Source organism: Heliconius melpomene, chromosome 7 (assembly GCF_056956725.1).
Source record: "Heliconius melpomene rosina isolate 202511_hmr_F chromosome 7, ASM5695672v1, whole genome shotgun sequence".
Lineage (NCBI taxonomy): Eukaryota > Metazoa > Arthropoda > Insecta > Lepidoptera > Nymphalidae > Heliconius > Heliconius melpomene.
In genome coordinates this window covers 8,757,270-8,772,678 of record NC_140395.1, presented here as the reverse complement: position 1 = coordinate 8,772,678, position 15,409 = coordinate 8,757,270, and the positions used below count along the sequence as shown (strand labels likewise).

At 32.9% G+C, this 15,409-nt stretch overlaps 1 protein-coding gene across 2 annotated transcripts; it reads left to right on the top strand.

Annotated features, from left to right (window-relative positions):
• Positions 1-298: 298 nt before the first annotated feature.
• Snrk (SNF related kinase) lies at positions 299-15,364 on the top strand. 2 transcript variants are annotated; one of them, XM_085187774.1, is made up of 10 exons: positions 309-552; positions 830-1,065; positions 1,298-1,503; positions 1,616-1,951; positions 2,452-2,742; positions 5,849-5,966; positions 6,755-6,907; positions 7,585-7,885; positions 8,677-8,837; positions 9,792-15,364. In XM_085187774.1, the coding sequence occupies exons 2-10, from the start codon at positions 844-846 to the stop codon at positions 9,924-9,926; spliced, it is 1,923 nt and encodes a 640-aa protein (XP_085043900.1). In that variant the 5' UTR covers positions 309-552; positions 830-843; the 3' UTR covers positions 9,927-15,364. The 2 variants fall into 2 exon arrangements, with proteins under 2 accessions (XP_085043901.1, XP_085043900.1); XM_085187775.1 differs by lacking the exons at positions 830-1,065; positions 1,298-1,503 and having other exon boundaries at positions 299-552.
• Positions 15,365-15,409: the final 45 nt, after the last annotated feature.

Below are 15,409 nucleotides of genomic sequence, written 5' to 3'. Positions count from 1 at the left end.
TGTCTGTTTGTTTTTGCGTAGTTTGTTGTAATAGCCCCGCACGGGCCCGCTAGTAATAAATAAAGTTTCATTTTATTGACACTTTTTTAAAAGTGAAGGCACATTGTCATTCATATACCTACTTTGATATCAATAATGGTCTCGTTTAGAAATCACTATTATTCAACAAAAAATATATATAGAAAAATATATATAGTATTGTTGTACACTTATATAATAAAATTTACTATTAATAAAAATCTTACTTAAAAATAGACCTTACCGAACTGAAATATGTGATTACGACATAATAATGTACTTTTATGGTTGGTAATTTCTGAACCGCTTTTTAAGAAATGGCGAAATAGCGATCTTGCTACACACATATTTTATAATCAATTTTTGCAATTTTGTAACTAAAGAAATGCGTTATTGACAATTGGTTTTTGTTTTTTATAACGTTTGTTGCACCAAATATAGTAATATAATATTAACATCAATGAAACTAGTTGGCAGCATTAATGTTCAGTGTTGGATTTCTATCAACAGTTTTCAATTTATAAATCTATCCACGTAAGTAAAAATATCAAGCTTAAAAGTTATATGCTTATAAAGATATATTTTCTTGGTTACTGATAATATCCAAACATTTTTTATGTAAACGTTAATTCAGAATTATCATATAGGTCACCAACAAATCACTAAAACCATTTGTATATATTTGTATCAAGCTGAAGTTTTTCTTTTTTTATTACATCGAAATCATAAAATACGATTAAACTTTATATATACTATTTCATCAGTCATTGCTTATTGTTTAATTTTATTTAATATTTATTTTCTTATTTAGATACATATTAGAAAATGAACAATTGTGGAGGTGGAATGGGTGGTGGTGTAGGAACAGGAAGTGGGGCCTACGATGCTAAAATTGCTGGATTATATGATTTACTTGACACTTTGGGATCTGGTCATTTTGCTGTTGTAAAGTTAGCCAGGCATGTTTTCACTGGAGAAAAAGTTGCAGTTAAAGTAATTGACAAGAGTAAATTAGATGAAGTGTCCAAATCTCATTTATTTCAAGAGGTAAATCAATTCTTTGCTGTTAAATGATTTTAAATTAAAAATACAACAAAAAATAGTATATAAGTTAAAATAAACACAACATTAATTGTTTTACTATAAAAAAATAAAATACAGTGATATAAAAATTGTTGTAATGGAACTAAGTGCTTTTTTTCAATAAACAAATAGAGTATTCAGCATATAACTTAAAAACTTATCATATTTATAACTAACTTAAAGTGAATAATTCAAGGTTCGGTGCATGAAGCTGGTTCAACATCCAAATGTAGTACGACTTTATGATGTTATTGACACTCAAACAAAGTTGTACTTAATATTAGAATTAGGAGATGGTGGTGACTTATATGATTATATTATGAGACATGAAACTGGTCTCTCAGAATCTCATGCTCGTGATTACTTTCGTCAAATTGTTCGTGCAATATCTTATTGTCACAGGTAACTTTTAAATTTCATACTTGCTATATAGTCATACTTTGAGTTCGTAGTGAGTAGTACCAAATTTGTCTTAATATATATTTATATATATATATAATAATATTTGTTTCAGATTACATGTTGTACATCGTGACCTGAAACCAGAAAATGTAGTTTTTTTTGAAAAATTGGGTGTAGTGAAATTAACTGACTTTGGTTTCAGTAATAAATTTTGTCCAGGACAAAAACTAGAAACATCATGTGGTTCTTTAGCATATTCAGCACCTGAGATCCTTTTAGGAGATTCTTATGATGCACCGGCTGTTGATGTATGGTCTTTAGGAGTTATTTTATATATGTTGGTATGCGGACAAGCTCCTTTTCAAGAAGCAAATGACAGTGAAACTCTGACAATGATCATGGATTGCAAATATACTATGCCCATTCATGTATCCAATTCATGCAAAAGGTAGATCTATTAAAAATTGGATATAAAAATATTGTATTTTCTATACATGTCATTTGCCTGCTTTGCCAAATTTAGTCAAGGCTAGCAGATTGATAACTGACATTGAATAAATTGTTAAATATTTTTTAAATGTGTTTTTTGTAATTAATATTGGCTTACGGTCTTATAACTGTTTGGTATAAGTATAAAAGAAAACATCAGATTTAATATTTCATAATAGAAATTGACAGGAAATTATTATTAGCTTAATAAAAATAGGGAAATATATTTAATATGCTTAATATATCAGTACAAGTTTTGATAATATTTTGTATTTGTTTTATTTCTTGTATAAAGAAATTTACTTTTCAAAGGCAGGTAAATTCCTTAAACATTGGCATATTTTTTTAAAAATCGTATTTACAACAATCTTTTGTAAAGGATGAGTTAAGTTATCATAATAGAAAATAATATAATTATATCTAATAAATTTCTGATAACATAAAGAATTACTTTTTTAGACTTATAGGAAGAATGCTAGTAAGAGAACCAGAAAAACGTGCAACTCTATCGGAAATTGCAACTGATCCATGGGTCACAGCAGGAGAGGGGATCACTGTAGAAGACTGTGATACTCCATTAGTGACTAAACAAGAATTAACAGAGGATGATCGAGCTGCCATCTTGCAGAAAATGGTGAACGGTGCAATAGCCAGCACAGAACATATATTGGAAGAGTTGGAGAAGAATGAATATAACCATATTACAGCAACTTACTATTTATTGGCTGAAAGGAAATTACGATCTAAGAGGTATACTAAAATATGTATATAAAAATTGTGATGTGATTTTTGTAAACAAGATTTGATATTTATGTAATATTTATTTTCATTTCTTTGCACTGCTAACCATATGAGGGGACTCAGTAAAGCTAAAAAAAATGTGTGAAAATATATAAAGCTTAAGAGTTATTTGATTGAATGGTCTAAACTCAGGAACTTCGCTTTCCATTGTTGGTTAGGAAAGTACTCTAAGCCTTCATTTTGCAGTGCTTGTACCCACTTTTTAACTTATTTTCTTTGCTTATTTTGTCGCCAAAAAAGGCCAATCTCAGCAATTCTCCCGATAAGTACCACAAGTGTCCCAATATTTTTTAGTGGCTACTTTAGTTATAAGTTGGTTGACTTGTTCATAAAGCTTCAGATCTTTCAAAAGTTGAACTAGCATCATACCAATGTCTCACATATATTCGCACTGTAAACACGCAAATGTCTCTTTTCCCTTTCTGTTCTTTCTTCGACATCTTAAACTGCTTTTGAAATAAAAAGAATTAAGCAAATATATAGATTTTGCCTAGTAATGCTCTCCTCTGAAATATGTTCAAAGTCTTTATATATTAATGGATCAGACGAAACAGTAACGAAGTCATTTTTGTTTATATGTTTAAAATTACCTTAAAATGCTCGAAAATAGCATTTTCGGAGTGCCCAATGGTTAAAGTAGAGTAGAGCAGAGCTTGTAGCATTATTTTAAATATGTGGTGCCGGCAAGCCCGCCACAGCAAATCTTTTTCTAACTTTTTTTACTCTAAAATAAAACATGCTCTATTCTTAGAACCTGCATGAGAAGCCGGGGTATGAAAACACGAACGCAGGGTAGATGGGAGGGGGTGCTGATTTCTTATGATATTTATGATGTGTTTCTAATGTAGATATTGCGAGTGCTAAGTTGCTATGTATGGGCTTATTTTATTGAGTATCATGAATTCATTAATATCAGACGTTACGTACCCACTGCGGAAGAAAATGTATAATACGAAACTTTTGAAATTCCGTAGCGACCCTTAAAATTAGTTCAAAAAATAAAATAATAATTATATGTTATTTTTTTATGCCTTAGAATAGGGTGTCCCACTGAGATTTCAAATTTTGAATTTTAAGAACCACCCTACGGGATGGAAGCGTCAGCTCTCCTTTTACAGGAACAGCAGAAAAAGGAAAATATTTTAAACCCATACCTAAAGAAATTAATCATGATATCTCAACAGCTTAGACGTAGGATTTTTTTCATTTCACAATGTTTATCCATACCTGTATTTCGTGTGACGCAGTTACGCATAGATACCAATAACGTAAATATTTACTACTACAAAAATACTATTAAAGGACAACTACCTTCTTACTATTAAACAACTTTGAACTTTATCGCCAATACCTATGACTCGTTTTCGGAATGAGGCGTGTGCGGCGGTGTCCCTCTGATGGGTTTTTGTGCGTCCGTCGTCCTTAACAAATGGCGTTTTATTTTACAACGAAATCTTTTTATTTATTTTGTTTGAAAAAAAAAACTTTTTAATTTTTGGGATTTTTTAAAAATTGGCATATTCTGTTGCCATCGCAGATAGTGGCACATAAGAATGGGGGAGAAACTATAAAGCCATACGCCTAGATTACCACCCTTTGAGTGTGAAAGTGTTTGTTCATCCGACGATTGAAATTAATCGCCGAATAAAGCGCGCGCTTAGAAAACACCTTGGAAGGAATGGAATCATTCCAGCTTGCACGAACGCAGAAAGAATGATCTCGATGTACGCACATTAAAGGCCAAATATGTATCCACGTGGGACGGTAAATATCATCCATACCACCAATGGTATAAAGAGGACAGTGGCATCAAATAAAATATTTTCCGGAAACATTCTCCCTAGTTAAGACGGTAGAATACCGAGAGAGAACAAACATCTCTCTGTGTACTTAAGATTCTAAGTTGTTTGTAAACTAGGAATTGTATACACAAAATTTTTCATAAACAAAATTTCTAGTGCATCGGACTATTCTGGGGCGGGCACGACCCCCTCTTCCTATGTCTATGCCCATAGGTGAGAATAGTACTCCACATGAGGAATGAAATCGACGTTTGTGAAATATTGCATCGCCCTGACTTTTTTTGAGGCTTAACTTTGCTCTCCAAATGACCCTTAAACTGGACTCCAGTTGATATGTCGACCCTAAGAATCCCAATATCATTCATCATCATCATATTAGTACAGACAAAAATGTCTCGGAATATAGGCACTGTGATGAAGGTCAGGCACTGTGTTCGTCTCTGAACATAAACCGTCGACAACGACTTTTTTGCTCCTTCCATTATAGAAACTGGTTACCCAATTGTATAATCTCCCGGGGAGTCCAGAAGATGGTAAACTTGATAAAAGATCTTTGCGCCAGGCCCTACCAAAATTCATTGCGACATCTAGGCTGATAGCCATAGCCATATAAAGCGCCCTTAATGGCGTTTGGTCAGCGGTGAGTTAGGTACACCAAGAGTTTATTTGCGACCGTTTTGAAAGCCGTATAATCAATCAATGGGAAAATTCCAGTTGTCCAAGTGAGAGAGAATAAGCGCACCGAGTTTAACTAAGAAGCACAAGTCATAAGCACGATATCATTGGGACCACTAGACTTCCTGACGTCGAGAGAACTAAATCTATCTTTGATTGATCTTTATGTTACAATATCCTACTTAAGTTAAACCTAATTACGATTTGAAATTCTTTAATCATTCTTTCAATTATTCCGTTTTTTGGTTTATAATGGTTTTATATTCACTGTGATTTTTTACACAATATTTCATTTTGATCTAAGATGTCCTTTTTTTCAAAAGGTGCGCGCGATGCTGCACAACAAGCACTCGATAAATGGCAATTGAACGACCGAATATTGCCTTAATTAACATATTCACGAAAGATAGTTTAAATCTAATTTGTTTTAAGTGGAAGCTTCCTGTAGGACTGATGCTTTTTCTCCAATTTTTATCAAACTTACAATTGTTGGATGTTACAGTTTACAATAAGAAGCTGTGTGCCGCGAAGGGCTCTGTTAAAATGGTTGAAAATTAATGTTTATTGTATTCGATCAGACAAGAGGCACGACAGAGTGCGCGTCGGCCGGAAGCGCTGAGCGTAGCGCGCGCGCCGCGCGGCCTGCTGGCGCCGCCGCCGCCCGCCGCGCCCCGCACGCCGCAGGACGTGCCGCCGGTATGTAACTCATTAAAGTAAAACACCAGTTTGGACATTACTTTTGTTTACACAAATTTCGTATCTTAAAACTTAGTTATTATATTTTTAAATGTAATATCTAAAAATTAAGAACGCCTTCCCGCTCCTAGTCATATAATTTCACAGTACGTCGACCCCTCCCTCCCCTTTAACGTGTGAGCTAATTTATGGACGGCCCCTTTATTTCATTCTTTACCTAGAAAAATGAATATTTTTCGTTTGTTAGGTCTGGTAAAACAGAGTGTAGCGTTGAACACTGTACACACTCGCACACCCTCGAAACACGATAATATGCATTTTGAATTCAGGAGATGATCATTCAGGAGATTCTATTGGAATATGTATTTTCCAATAGAGAATAAAATAGACAAGAGTTTGTATTAGGTTTTCTCTGTTTAATCTGCTATATGCAGATAAGACTATATAGCTAAAGAGTCTGTGAAAATAAAATACATATAGTTTGTACTTTGTCATTGTTGATCATAGGCCTCACTGCTGTTCTTCCAATAGACTAGACAGGAATAGACAGGAATTGGACTATTTCGTTTTATTATGCACGAGTCGAGCCTGTAATAATGCAGTTAGTTTTACTATCTCCGTTTTAATCTGCCGATTCGCCTTTTACAGTTTGGGAGTCCAATCGGTATATATTTACGCCCAAATGCTTTAGGCATGCGGCATACCTGTCCGGCATAACACTTACGTCATTATTAAGTAGTGTACCCGGAAAAAAATAGTTATTATATTTAAATAGTGATTATACACAGAGATCGCGCAAGTGCAGCATCGTACGTGAAGAAGAAGACGACGAGGAGGGCGCAGTGGCGACGTGCAGCGTGGACGCGCGCCGCGGCTCGCGCTCCGAAGGCCGCCTGCACCTCGCACGCTCTTCGCAGCGGACAGATAATCTCACTCAAGTAGTAAGCTATTTACGTACATTTTTTAGTAACATTATATTCCTCAAATAATATATTTTTTTTAAGGTGAAGTAACCTTAAAAGAAAAAAAATTAAACCTTAAAAACAGAGCTAACAGAGTGATCCTAACTCTGTCATCCATCTGTCAAGACTATTCAAGACCTCAAGATGCATGAAGTCATCAGTTAAAATTATTATCAAATATCCATCGATTGATTACGTTAACTTTAAGTCAATGTAATCGAAATGAAACGAGCGTTTATGCAATGTCTTTATTTTGTTTGCAATTTGTGGCGTGATCAAAACCTATAGGGTAATTAGTTTTTCGGTATCTAACAATTGTGAAATTTTTCAAGAAGTGAGAATTAAAAATATAAATTAAGGAAAACATTCTAGTTATATCATAGAATTAAATCGTTACAAACTTATTTGTAGTACAATTCATACAAAATGAAATGAGTGCATACGCCTGCAAGTAAGTCATTTTGCCATTGACCTACAATCATGAAATTGGTACAGAACCCTTGGTGGGTAAGAGCAAGTCGCGCTTGATCGGTTTATATAGTTTCACGGTGCGTTCTGCATATAGCAGGGTAGGTAGAGATAACATAGTGTTAAGCCTCTGAATAATATTATTAGTTCTTTTTAAAATTATTTCACTTAGAAATGCTAATGCTCAGGTAAATCTCGACGAGGTGCAGCCGCCCGAGTCGGCCGCGCCGCCCGTCCCGCCAGCAGCGCCCGCGCCCGCGCGCCGCCAGCGTGTGGAGTGCCGGCGGCGGCGGGCGCGTGCCGGCTCGTGCTCGTCCTCGGACCTATCGGACGACGACTCGGAGAAGAAGAAGCGCGCGGCGGAGGCGGGCGCGGCGCCGCCGGAGCGCGCGCGCCGTGACTCACACGATGACTCCAGTGACAGCCAGGAGCGCCGCGCCAACCCGCCCGCGCCCGCCCCTGCGCCTTCCGCCTCCACACACACGCATGGTATTCTAACTGATTTGTTACAGTCTTCTTTTACAGACAGTCTGGACGCGACGGAAAAGTGGCCAGATGACAAACACATGTATAACAGAATTAATCATTTATGTATACATATATAAACACTGCACCATTTATTCCAAGTTTTATTTCCTTAATTCAAAAAGAATTTATTCTTATCTCCGATTATTGCACAAGATTGATGACTGTAGCCATTTTATTGTCTTTTTAAACTTGTGTAAACAATGTTAAATTATCTATATGAGTCTAATTGCACTAGGATAACCTCAATTAATTTCTATTTTTACATATTATAATATGTCTTCTCACACTAAAGAAAAGAAAATATGTCTAGAAAACTGAAAAGTTTTAAAGCTAAATTACTAACTTGTAGTGGTAGTGAGGCCGTCGTGACGCAGCGGCACAAGGGTGACTGTAAAGCGGTGGTTGCGGGTTCGCTTCCCATTCGAGGAAGTGAAATATTTATTTACGTTAATATTTCCATTTTTTCGCTCTGGTGTCGAGGCAAAGCGCGGCATTGAGTTCGACCACTCAACACGCAATGCCTCCAGAATTTGGCTGAAAATGGGGAACGGAGTGTCTTAACACTAGGTTCCCTCTGCCTACCATGCTGTGTGCGGGATACAGCGTGAAGCAGATTTTTTTTTTAAAGCTAAAACTGAAGACGACTGCCACGGGTCTTAGAAACCGTCCATGCGATCTGACTAAGCCATACATTCTAATGAAGCTACAGCGAAGTTCTTATACGCTCGTTACAACGGTGCATTGTTTATTAGGAGGCACGTCGTCAAACAGCGGCGGTGGCGGAGGCGGTGGCGGCGGGGACGCGCGGGGTGGAGGCGGGGGTGGTGCGGGCGGAGGCGGGGGACGGCGACGTCGCGCCGCGCGCAAGGAGAGTCGCCTGAGGGAGTCTCGCTCACTCAATCGTATTGCTGAGGTAAAGTACCATCTTTGTCTTTGCTATTACATGTCTGCCGTCCGATCATGGCAATTATCGGAGTGTACAGACGCTTTCTTTTACAAATATAAACATAGAGTTGAAAACCATTATTTTTATGTTTTATTTTTGTTAAAAAAAATACATTTGTTTTACTGATTTTATAAATTGCGTTATATAATTAAAAAAAAATTATAAATTGCGTTATATATTTGAAAAAAAAAATCACATATAAATACAAAAAACAACATTTAAATAACATATAAATATTCAACTCAATGGTACTCTATATATACATATAGAGTAGTTATATAATTGTTTTCGTTAGTCATTGGGATAATCGAATGTATAAAGAAAAGCTATTTTTCATATGTAGTAGTAGCACAAATTTGTTATATATCTATTACACTATAACAAGTACTATAACAAGTACTTATCAACGAAAATAAACGTTTATTAAGAACATTAATTATTAACATTTTTCAACATACGATTTATGTACAATACGATTATTTATACGATTATGTAAATACATATGTGTAATATTCACGTACATATCGATTTTATTACATTTCAGTGTAATAGGTTGTGTAAAATAATTTATCGCGGTGAGAGTCCGGATAATCGCGAATCCGTATAACTGAGGGCCGAATAATCGTGTTTCTACTGTAGTCGTTGTAATGTTCTATATCATTTATATACATAAATAGTGTTATATAAATAATGTATATCATTTAGTAGTTCAGTCGATATATTAATCGTAGAATTTATTAAATTTTCTCATTTTGGTAAAACGCTACTTAATACATAATGTCATGCAATAACAGCATAAATAAGCTGTAACAAACGAATAAGAGTTTCGACGTAGTTTGATAAGAACAAATAGCTTAGTGGTCAGAATGGCTTTGGACAGCTCCAAAGTTTCTATTATATCTTCCGTAATGTGATTGGCAGGTGGAAGAAGCGAGTGCGAGCGCGGCGCGCTGGGGCGGCGGCGGGCTGGTTGCGCTGTGCGGGCGCCCGCTGCTGCGCCTGCTGGCGGCCGCGCGCCCCGCGCCCTCCGCGCGGCGCCTGCACGGCCTGTGCTAGCCGTACTAGCCGTGCTACGTACACCTACTATGTTTACTAACAAAACATTAAGTCTGACAAATTGAAAACCTTTATAGGAAAAGATCAATTCAAAGCTAAAATCAAGAATGTACGGGATTTTTTCATCCAAATTGCATTTTCCTATTTTTAATTTAAAAAAATAATTAAATGTGCAAATAAACACGCTACTGTAATATTTAAGTTCATGCCACATTGTCACTATAGTGTCATCCTTGAAGACGCGTCTCGTACTATTTGTTCTGGAAATTGACGCCGGCGTCAGTCTTGTCGAAGAAGTAGCTTAACTTAAATATTTTTTTCAACATGTCTTTTTTCATCTTAGCGTATTTGAAAGCCAGATGCGTTATATTATTTCATGTATTATATTCGTGTTGAAAATTATTATTGTAATATGTGATGTATTTGCATGTGGCGATTTCTGTTAAATATAGTTGCCAGTAACTATTCCAAGATTTCTTTAGTCTGATATTATTAATAATAACATGAAATTTGAACAACTCAAATAAAATATAAAATTGTATTAGAGCATCTTACTAGTTTTGTCGTACACTGGCAAAATATTGCACAATTGGGCTAAACGATTAAGAGAATGAGAGGGGCGCGTCTTCGTGAATCGTACTGTCTAACTACGATACGTCAATGTAAACAGGCAAAAGAAAATAATTTGTCGACAGTAAAAACTTATCAGTTACATTAATATATTACTTAATTATTTTTATAAATACTATTATTACCTATATCTAGTAGAATAAAAAAAACAGAACCGAATATAAATCATATAAATAAATAATTATTTGGTGTTCTGCTCATTTAAGGATGAATGTAGCCCCAGCACCGGCTCTTGGGCATTTGGGGCCCACATGGAAATTAATAATAATAAATTAACTGAAGTAGCCTTAACTCAAGTATTGTAAAGACAGAGCTGAATATATTACACTGTGACGTGGACACTGACAACTTTGTATGCATCTATACTTTATCATACCTTTTAAGTTTAATATATCAATTTTATAATTAGAATAGGAAATGCTTGGATAAAAAAAAATTATATCACTTGAAATCCTGACATGTAATTTTATAGGCATTTATAATGTTTATTTTGTGTAAAAATATTTATATATTTTTATAACTAGCAGAGGGTTGCTTCATTGAAATTATTTTCAAAATATTTAAATTTAGTAGATGACAAAAATTCTAACATTATTTGTATTTATAAATTGCAATGGAGATTTTACACTTGGCTATTGAAGAATCAAATCAAAATTGATTAAACCTTAATAAAAACAAATAGAGAGCTTAAAGGGAATGCCCTCCTTCCATATATATTTCCTAATTTCACTATAACCTAATCTACTTTAAAATACTTTTCGCGCATCTATGTAAAATCTCTATATAACATTATCTTTATAGACATTACTAATATATCACCTAATTAATGTGTTATCAAGTGCTCTAAGAATTCTTTTCTGACTGCAACACATTCTATAATATAAGCTTTAAAAATAATAATCTTAAACAATACAGCAATAGATACAACGATAGAGCAATATATTCGCATCAACGTCCTATCTTATATTATCACCAAAAGATAATATTGTTATATGAACATTAGACGAGGTTAACCTTTCTATCATAAAAGCAATAATTTATTTTAAAAGAACGCGTAATATATTCAAGGTATACACAAAAAGAAAAGAGAAATTATGGTAACTTAATGTAAATAACTCCATTGAGGAAAGACTAATACAGAAGGCATTTTAAAATACAAGAATAAAAACATATTATATTGAATACTGATATATATAATTAAGTATTGAATTATCCACACCAAAAATATTATAATTCTTACTGTCTTTACTCATGTGTAACTGAGAATCGTCAACGCGTAAAGCTAACGTAACTTATACCTATATAGACTTTACCTATACATAAATGTAAATATTTTCATCGCAATTTCGATTATAATCTTTCAACGATACTGATAGGCGTCATAAAAATATTGCCCCTTGTGTGGCCAAATATTTATACTGGTAAGTTTTTAGATATATTTTCCTAATACCTAATTAGGTAATTTAAACGTTTCAGAAGCTTCGTAAGATTTTGAACTAAGTATTTGTGTGGGGCCATTCTATGTTTGATACTTTTCTCGCCGACGCATTTATAATATTTATAAATTAACATTAGGTCAACAGGGTTAAAGTGATTCGTTTTGTGAGCATTACACTCATTTTTTGGATACTTAAAACTAGTGAAAAAGGATTGGGAACTGAATTTTATAATAAATTTTGCTGGATATTACAAGAATACTTACTATGAAACTTGCATTAATGTTAAAAATCATTTCAAATATGTATCGACGTTATGATATTTTGTATCTTAAAAAAAAGTAGGCATAAATGTCCTTGTGTTTGCAAGTTAGTCAGCACGGTCAATCTGTTGTGCAATCGTAGAAATTTGCTGTTATGACTCTGGATAACTTTGCTGTGCCTTAATCTTCTTAATTAAATCTTCCTTATTTAATGATGCCTTGCACAAGATTACTTAACAAATTCATATTTCTTTATCCCGTTATAAAATATCTTGATAACGATTCGTTCTTATATACAAAAAGTCTTAGATTTTGTGATGACGTGCAATTATGCCGATTATAAATTATAATCGTTATGACGATTATTTTTTAATATTTTAATTACAAAATAATTTATAAAAATAACTCTCTATCTTGAAATTTATAAATCTGAGTCAGTCAGGCAACGTATATAATTTCTTTTATATTTTATGAGAATGTTAATTGAGACCTAAAACAAATCTTATTTTATTATTGCAGTGTAAATTTAAAATATGACATTTAAGATATACATAAAATTATAATGCATATCTTTTGTTTATTAATTTAGTATGAAACTTCACCACTTGACATAAAGAAATACATTCTCTTAAAATAGAATCTTTTTATTGTACTTCGGATTCCACTGGTGAATATCGTTGTACTGTTTTGGTGCTATAACATTTATTTTGTAAGTTTGCATAGTAAAACTCGTTTGTCATCAAAGCTGCATGATACAAAGGCTTTTCAACAGCATAGAAGCTTCTCGAACGGCTATTATTATAAAGGTGTAACAATATATAACTGCATATAATATTATAAGGTACAGAAAAGATAACCTAGTGTGCTTCATAGACATAATGTACTGTTTCATCATGCGTAATAAGCTGCACTGCGAGTAGGCAGTAGTCGTTTTGGCTGAGAACCCTTCATTTTAATTGTTTTTTTTTTTTCATTTATTGTAATAGTGCATATAATAAAATTATTGTTGAACAAATTAAATGTATATTAAAATATTTATGTACATAACTATTTAAATTATTGTAAATAAATAGTTTATTTTATAGAAATTAAGTTCAATTCGAAATTATGAGTTGTGCATATTTCACAACATAACTTTTAAACAACTTTAAGATTTTGGATCTAATTTTATGGTATTTTAAATAGACCAAAGATTAGACTCATATTAATCCATATTTATTAACATGTGCCAACCTCACAAATAATATCACTTGACATAAAATTTTCACATCATAATGTCAAAAAATAGTTAACAAACTGGTTGAGACATTTATATGCTTTTTATTTTTAATTTTCTGTAAATAAAATTTACGCTATTATTTAGTAGGCAAATATCAGTTTCATGCTGTGCTCTGCAAGCTGCAGGGTAGGCAGAGGAAGCCTAGTATTAAGACACTCCGCTCCCCACTTTCCGCCGAATTGTGGAGGCATTGCTCATTGAGTGGCGCCCTGTGCCGCCCCCCGACACCAGAGCGAAAAATTAAGATATTTCATTTTCTCGAGTGGGATTTAATTATTTTTATGAATAATTGTATTCTATGAAATATGTAAGATGTCATATCCTGTATAACTTGTTCTCAACATGTCTAATCTGAATATTGTTTAAATTGTACTAAAATTAATTTACCCAGAGTTGATTCGAAAATTTCCGTCCTGTCTTAGGTTGACTATTAATTAGTATATTTACTATGTATTGTATTTCTACGTTTTCATTGTTTGTTTTATAAAATGTCATTGTGCTTAAATTAGTACCTACTTAAATTTGTTTTTTTTTATTATGTTAATAAACAATAATAAATAAACAATATTTGATGAGACTTGGACCGAATATTCCACAAGATACTAACAACACTTACTTATATTGATTATAAAATTATTAATGATTGAATATAATTTTTTTTAAAAAATCCCTACACTGCGTAATAAACATTTTATATTGATTAGAACTGACTAATCAATTAAAATTATTTGTAGATTATGAAGTACAATAAAAATAGGCTTACTTATTGCAATTACGTAATGATGTATGTTGTGTTTGTTTGCAATTAAAACGTGCAATAAAAATCTTTAAATATAGTATCTAAAGTAAAACTTTTAAAACTTAGTTTTTTTAGCGGTATAATTCCAGTAAGACGCCGGCAAACGGAAATCAATTATACAGTTTTAGTTTGTTTTTAACTTTTGTATGATGCAAATAGTATTGTAGGTACAGATAAAGTTAGGATAGCTTATAGCGTATGAATTCCAAGTCGACGAGCTTGGAAATGTTCGGAGCACATATTAATACTCTCTTCCCTCCGCCATAATAGAATATGTAAAATTATATGTAAATTATATGTGATTGTAAATTTGTATTAGTTTATCAATCGCAGCCCATTAATTATTTTTGTATATTTTCTTACTGAGTCTAGTTACGTAACTATTTTAATGTAAGCAATAACAAATAATAAATTTTGAAATATCTGTGTATTTTAATTAAAGCTAGAACCGTTATTTTTATTAAATTATCAATAATACTTCTATTTTTGATTACAATTAGAAATTCCTTGTATAATTTTATTAACATTTGGCAGGTTACTGTGATAATCATTCCTTTAAAAGAATATGTTTATCATGGTTTATTAAATATGTGCGTTACATATACATAATTATTTAAAAAAGGTGCACTACGGTGACAAACTTATTGGATTCTATAAAATTTCAATATTAATAGGTCTAAATTAAAAAATATATATCAAACATCTCAATCTATCTCGTAGTAAGTAGCTTTAGTAGTAACTGATATTCTAATTAATGTGTACCTGGTAGCCATCTGTATTGGCACAAAGTAGGCTTTTAAAGTTGCCGTAAATCATAGTAGGTATATAAAATATAAATCATTCTGAACCTTATATGAATGTATCCATTAAAATTAAATTGTTTTAAGATTTTATATTACCTTGCCAATAGAAATAATTTTAGTAATTATTTACAGTATTTTATTTTATGTGTAATGTTTAATTTTAAATGTAGTGTATCATATAATTTATCTATTTGTTTAAATGTTTTCTCTTAATAAAAATGAAAATTGTCGGTGGATTTTCTTAACCTTTTTCTAACAACCTCTTGCATATGT

What these genes read in the sequence shown, in the direction of transcription:
- Snrk (XM_085187774.1), top strand. Translation starts at nt 844, where the DNA reads ATGAACAATTGTGGAGGTGGAATGGGTGGTGGTGTAGGAACAGGAAGT. An exon ending in GTATCCAATTCATGCAAAAG is followed by an intron (nt 1,952 to 2,451) that starts GTAGATCTATTA and finishes TTACTTTTTTAG; the next exon opens with ACTTATAGGAAGAATGCTAG. An exon ending in CAGATAATCTCACTCAAGTA is followed by an intron (nt 6,908 to 7,584) that starts GTAAGCTATTTA and finishes GCTAATGCTCAG; the next exon opens with GTAAATCTCGACGAGGTGCA.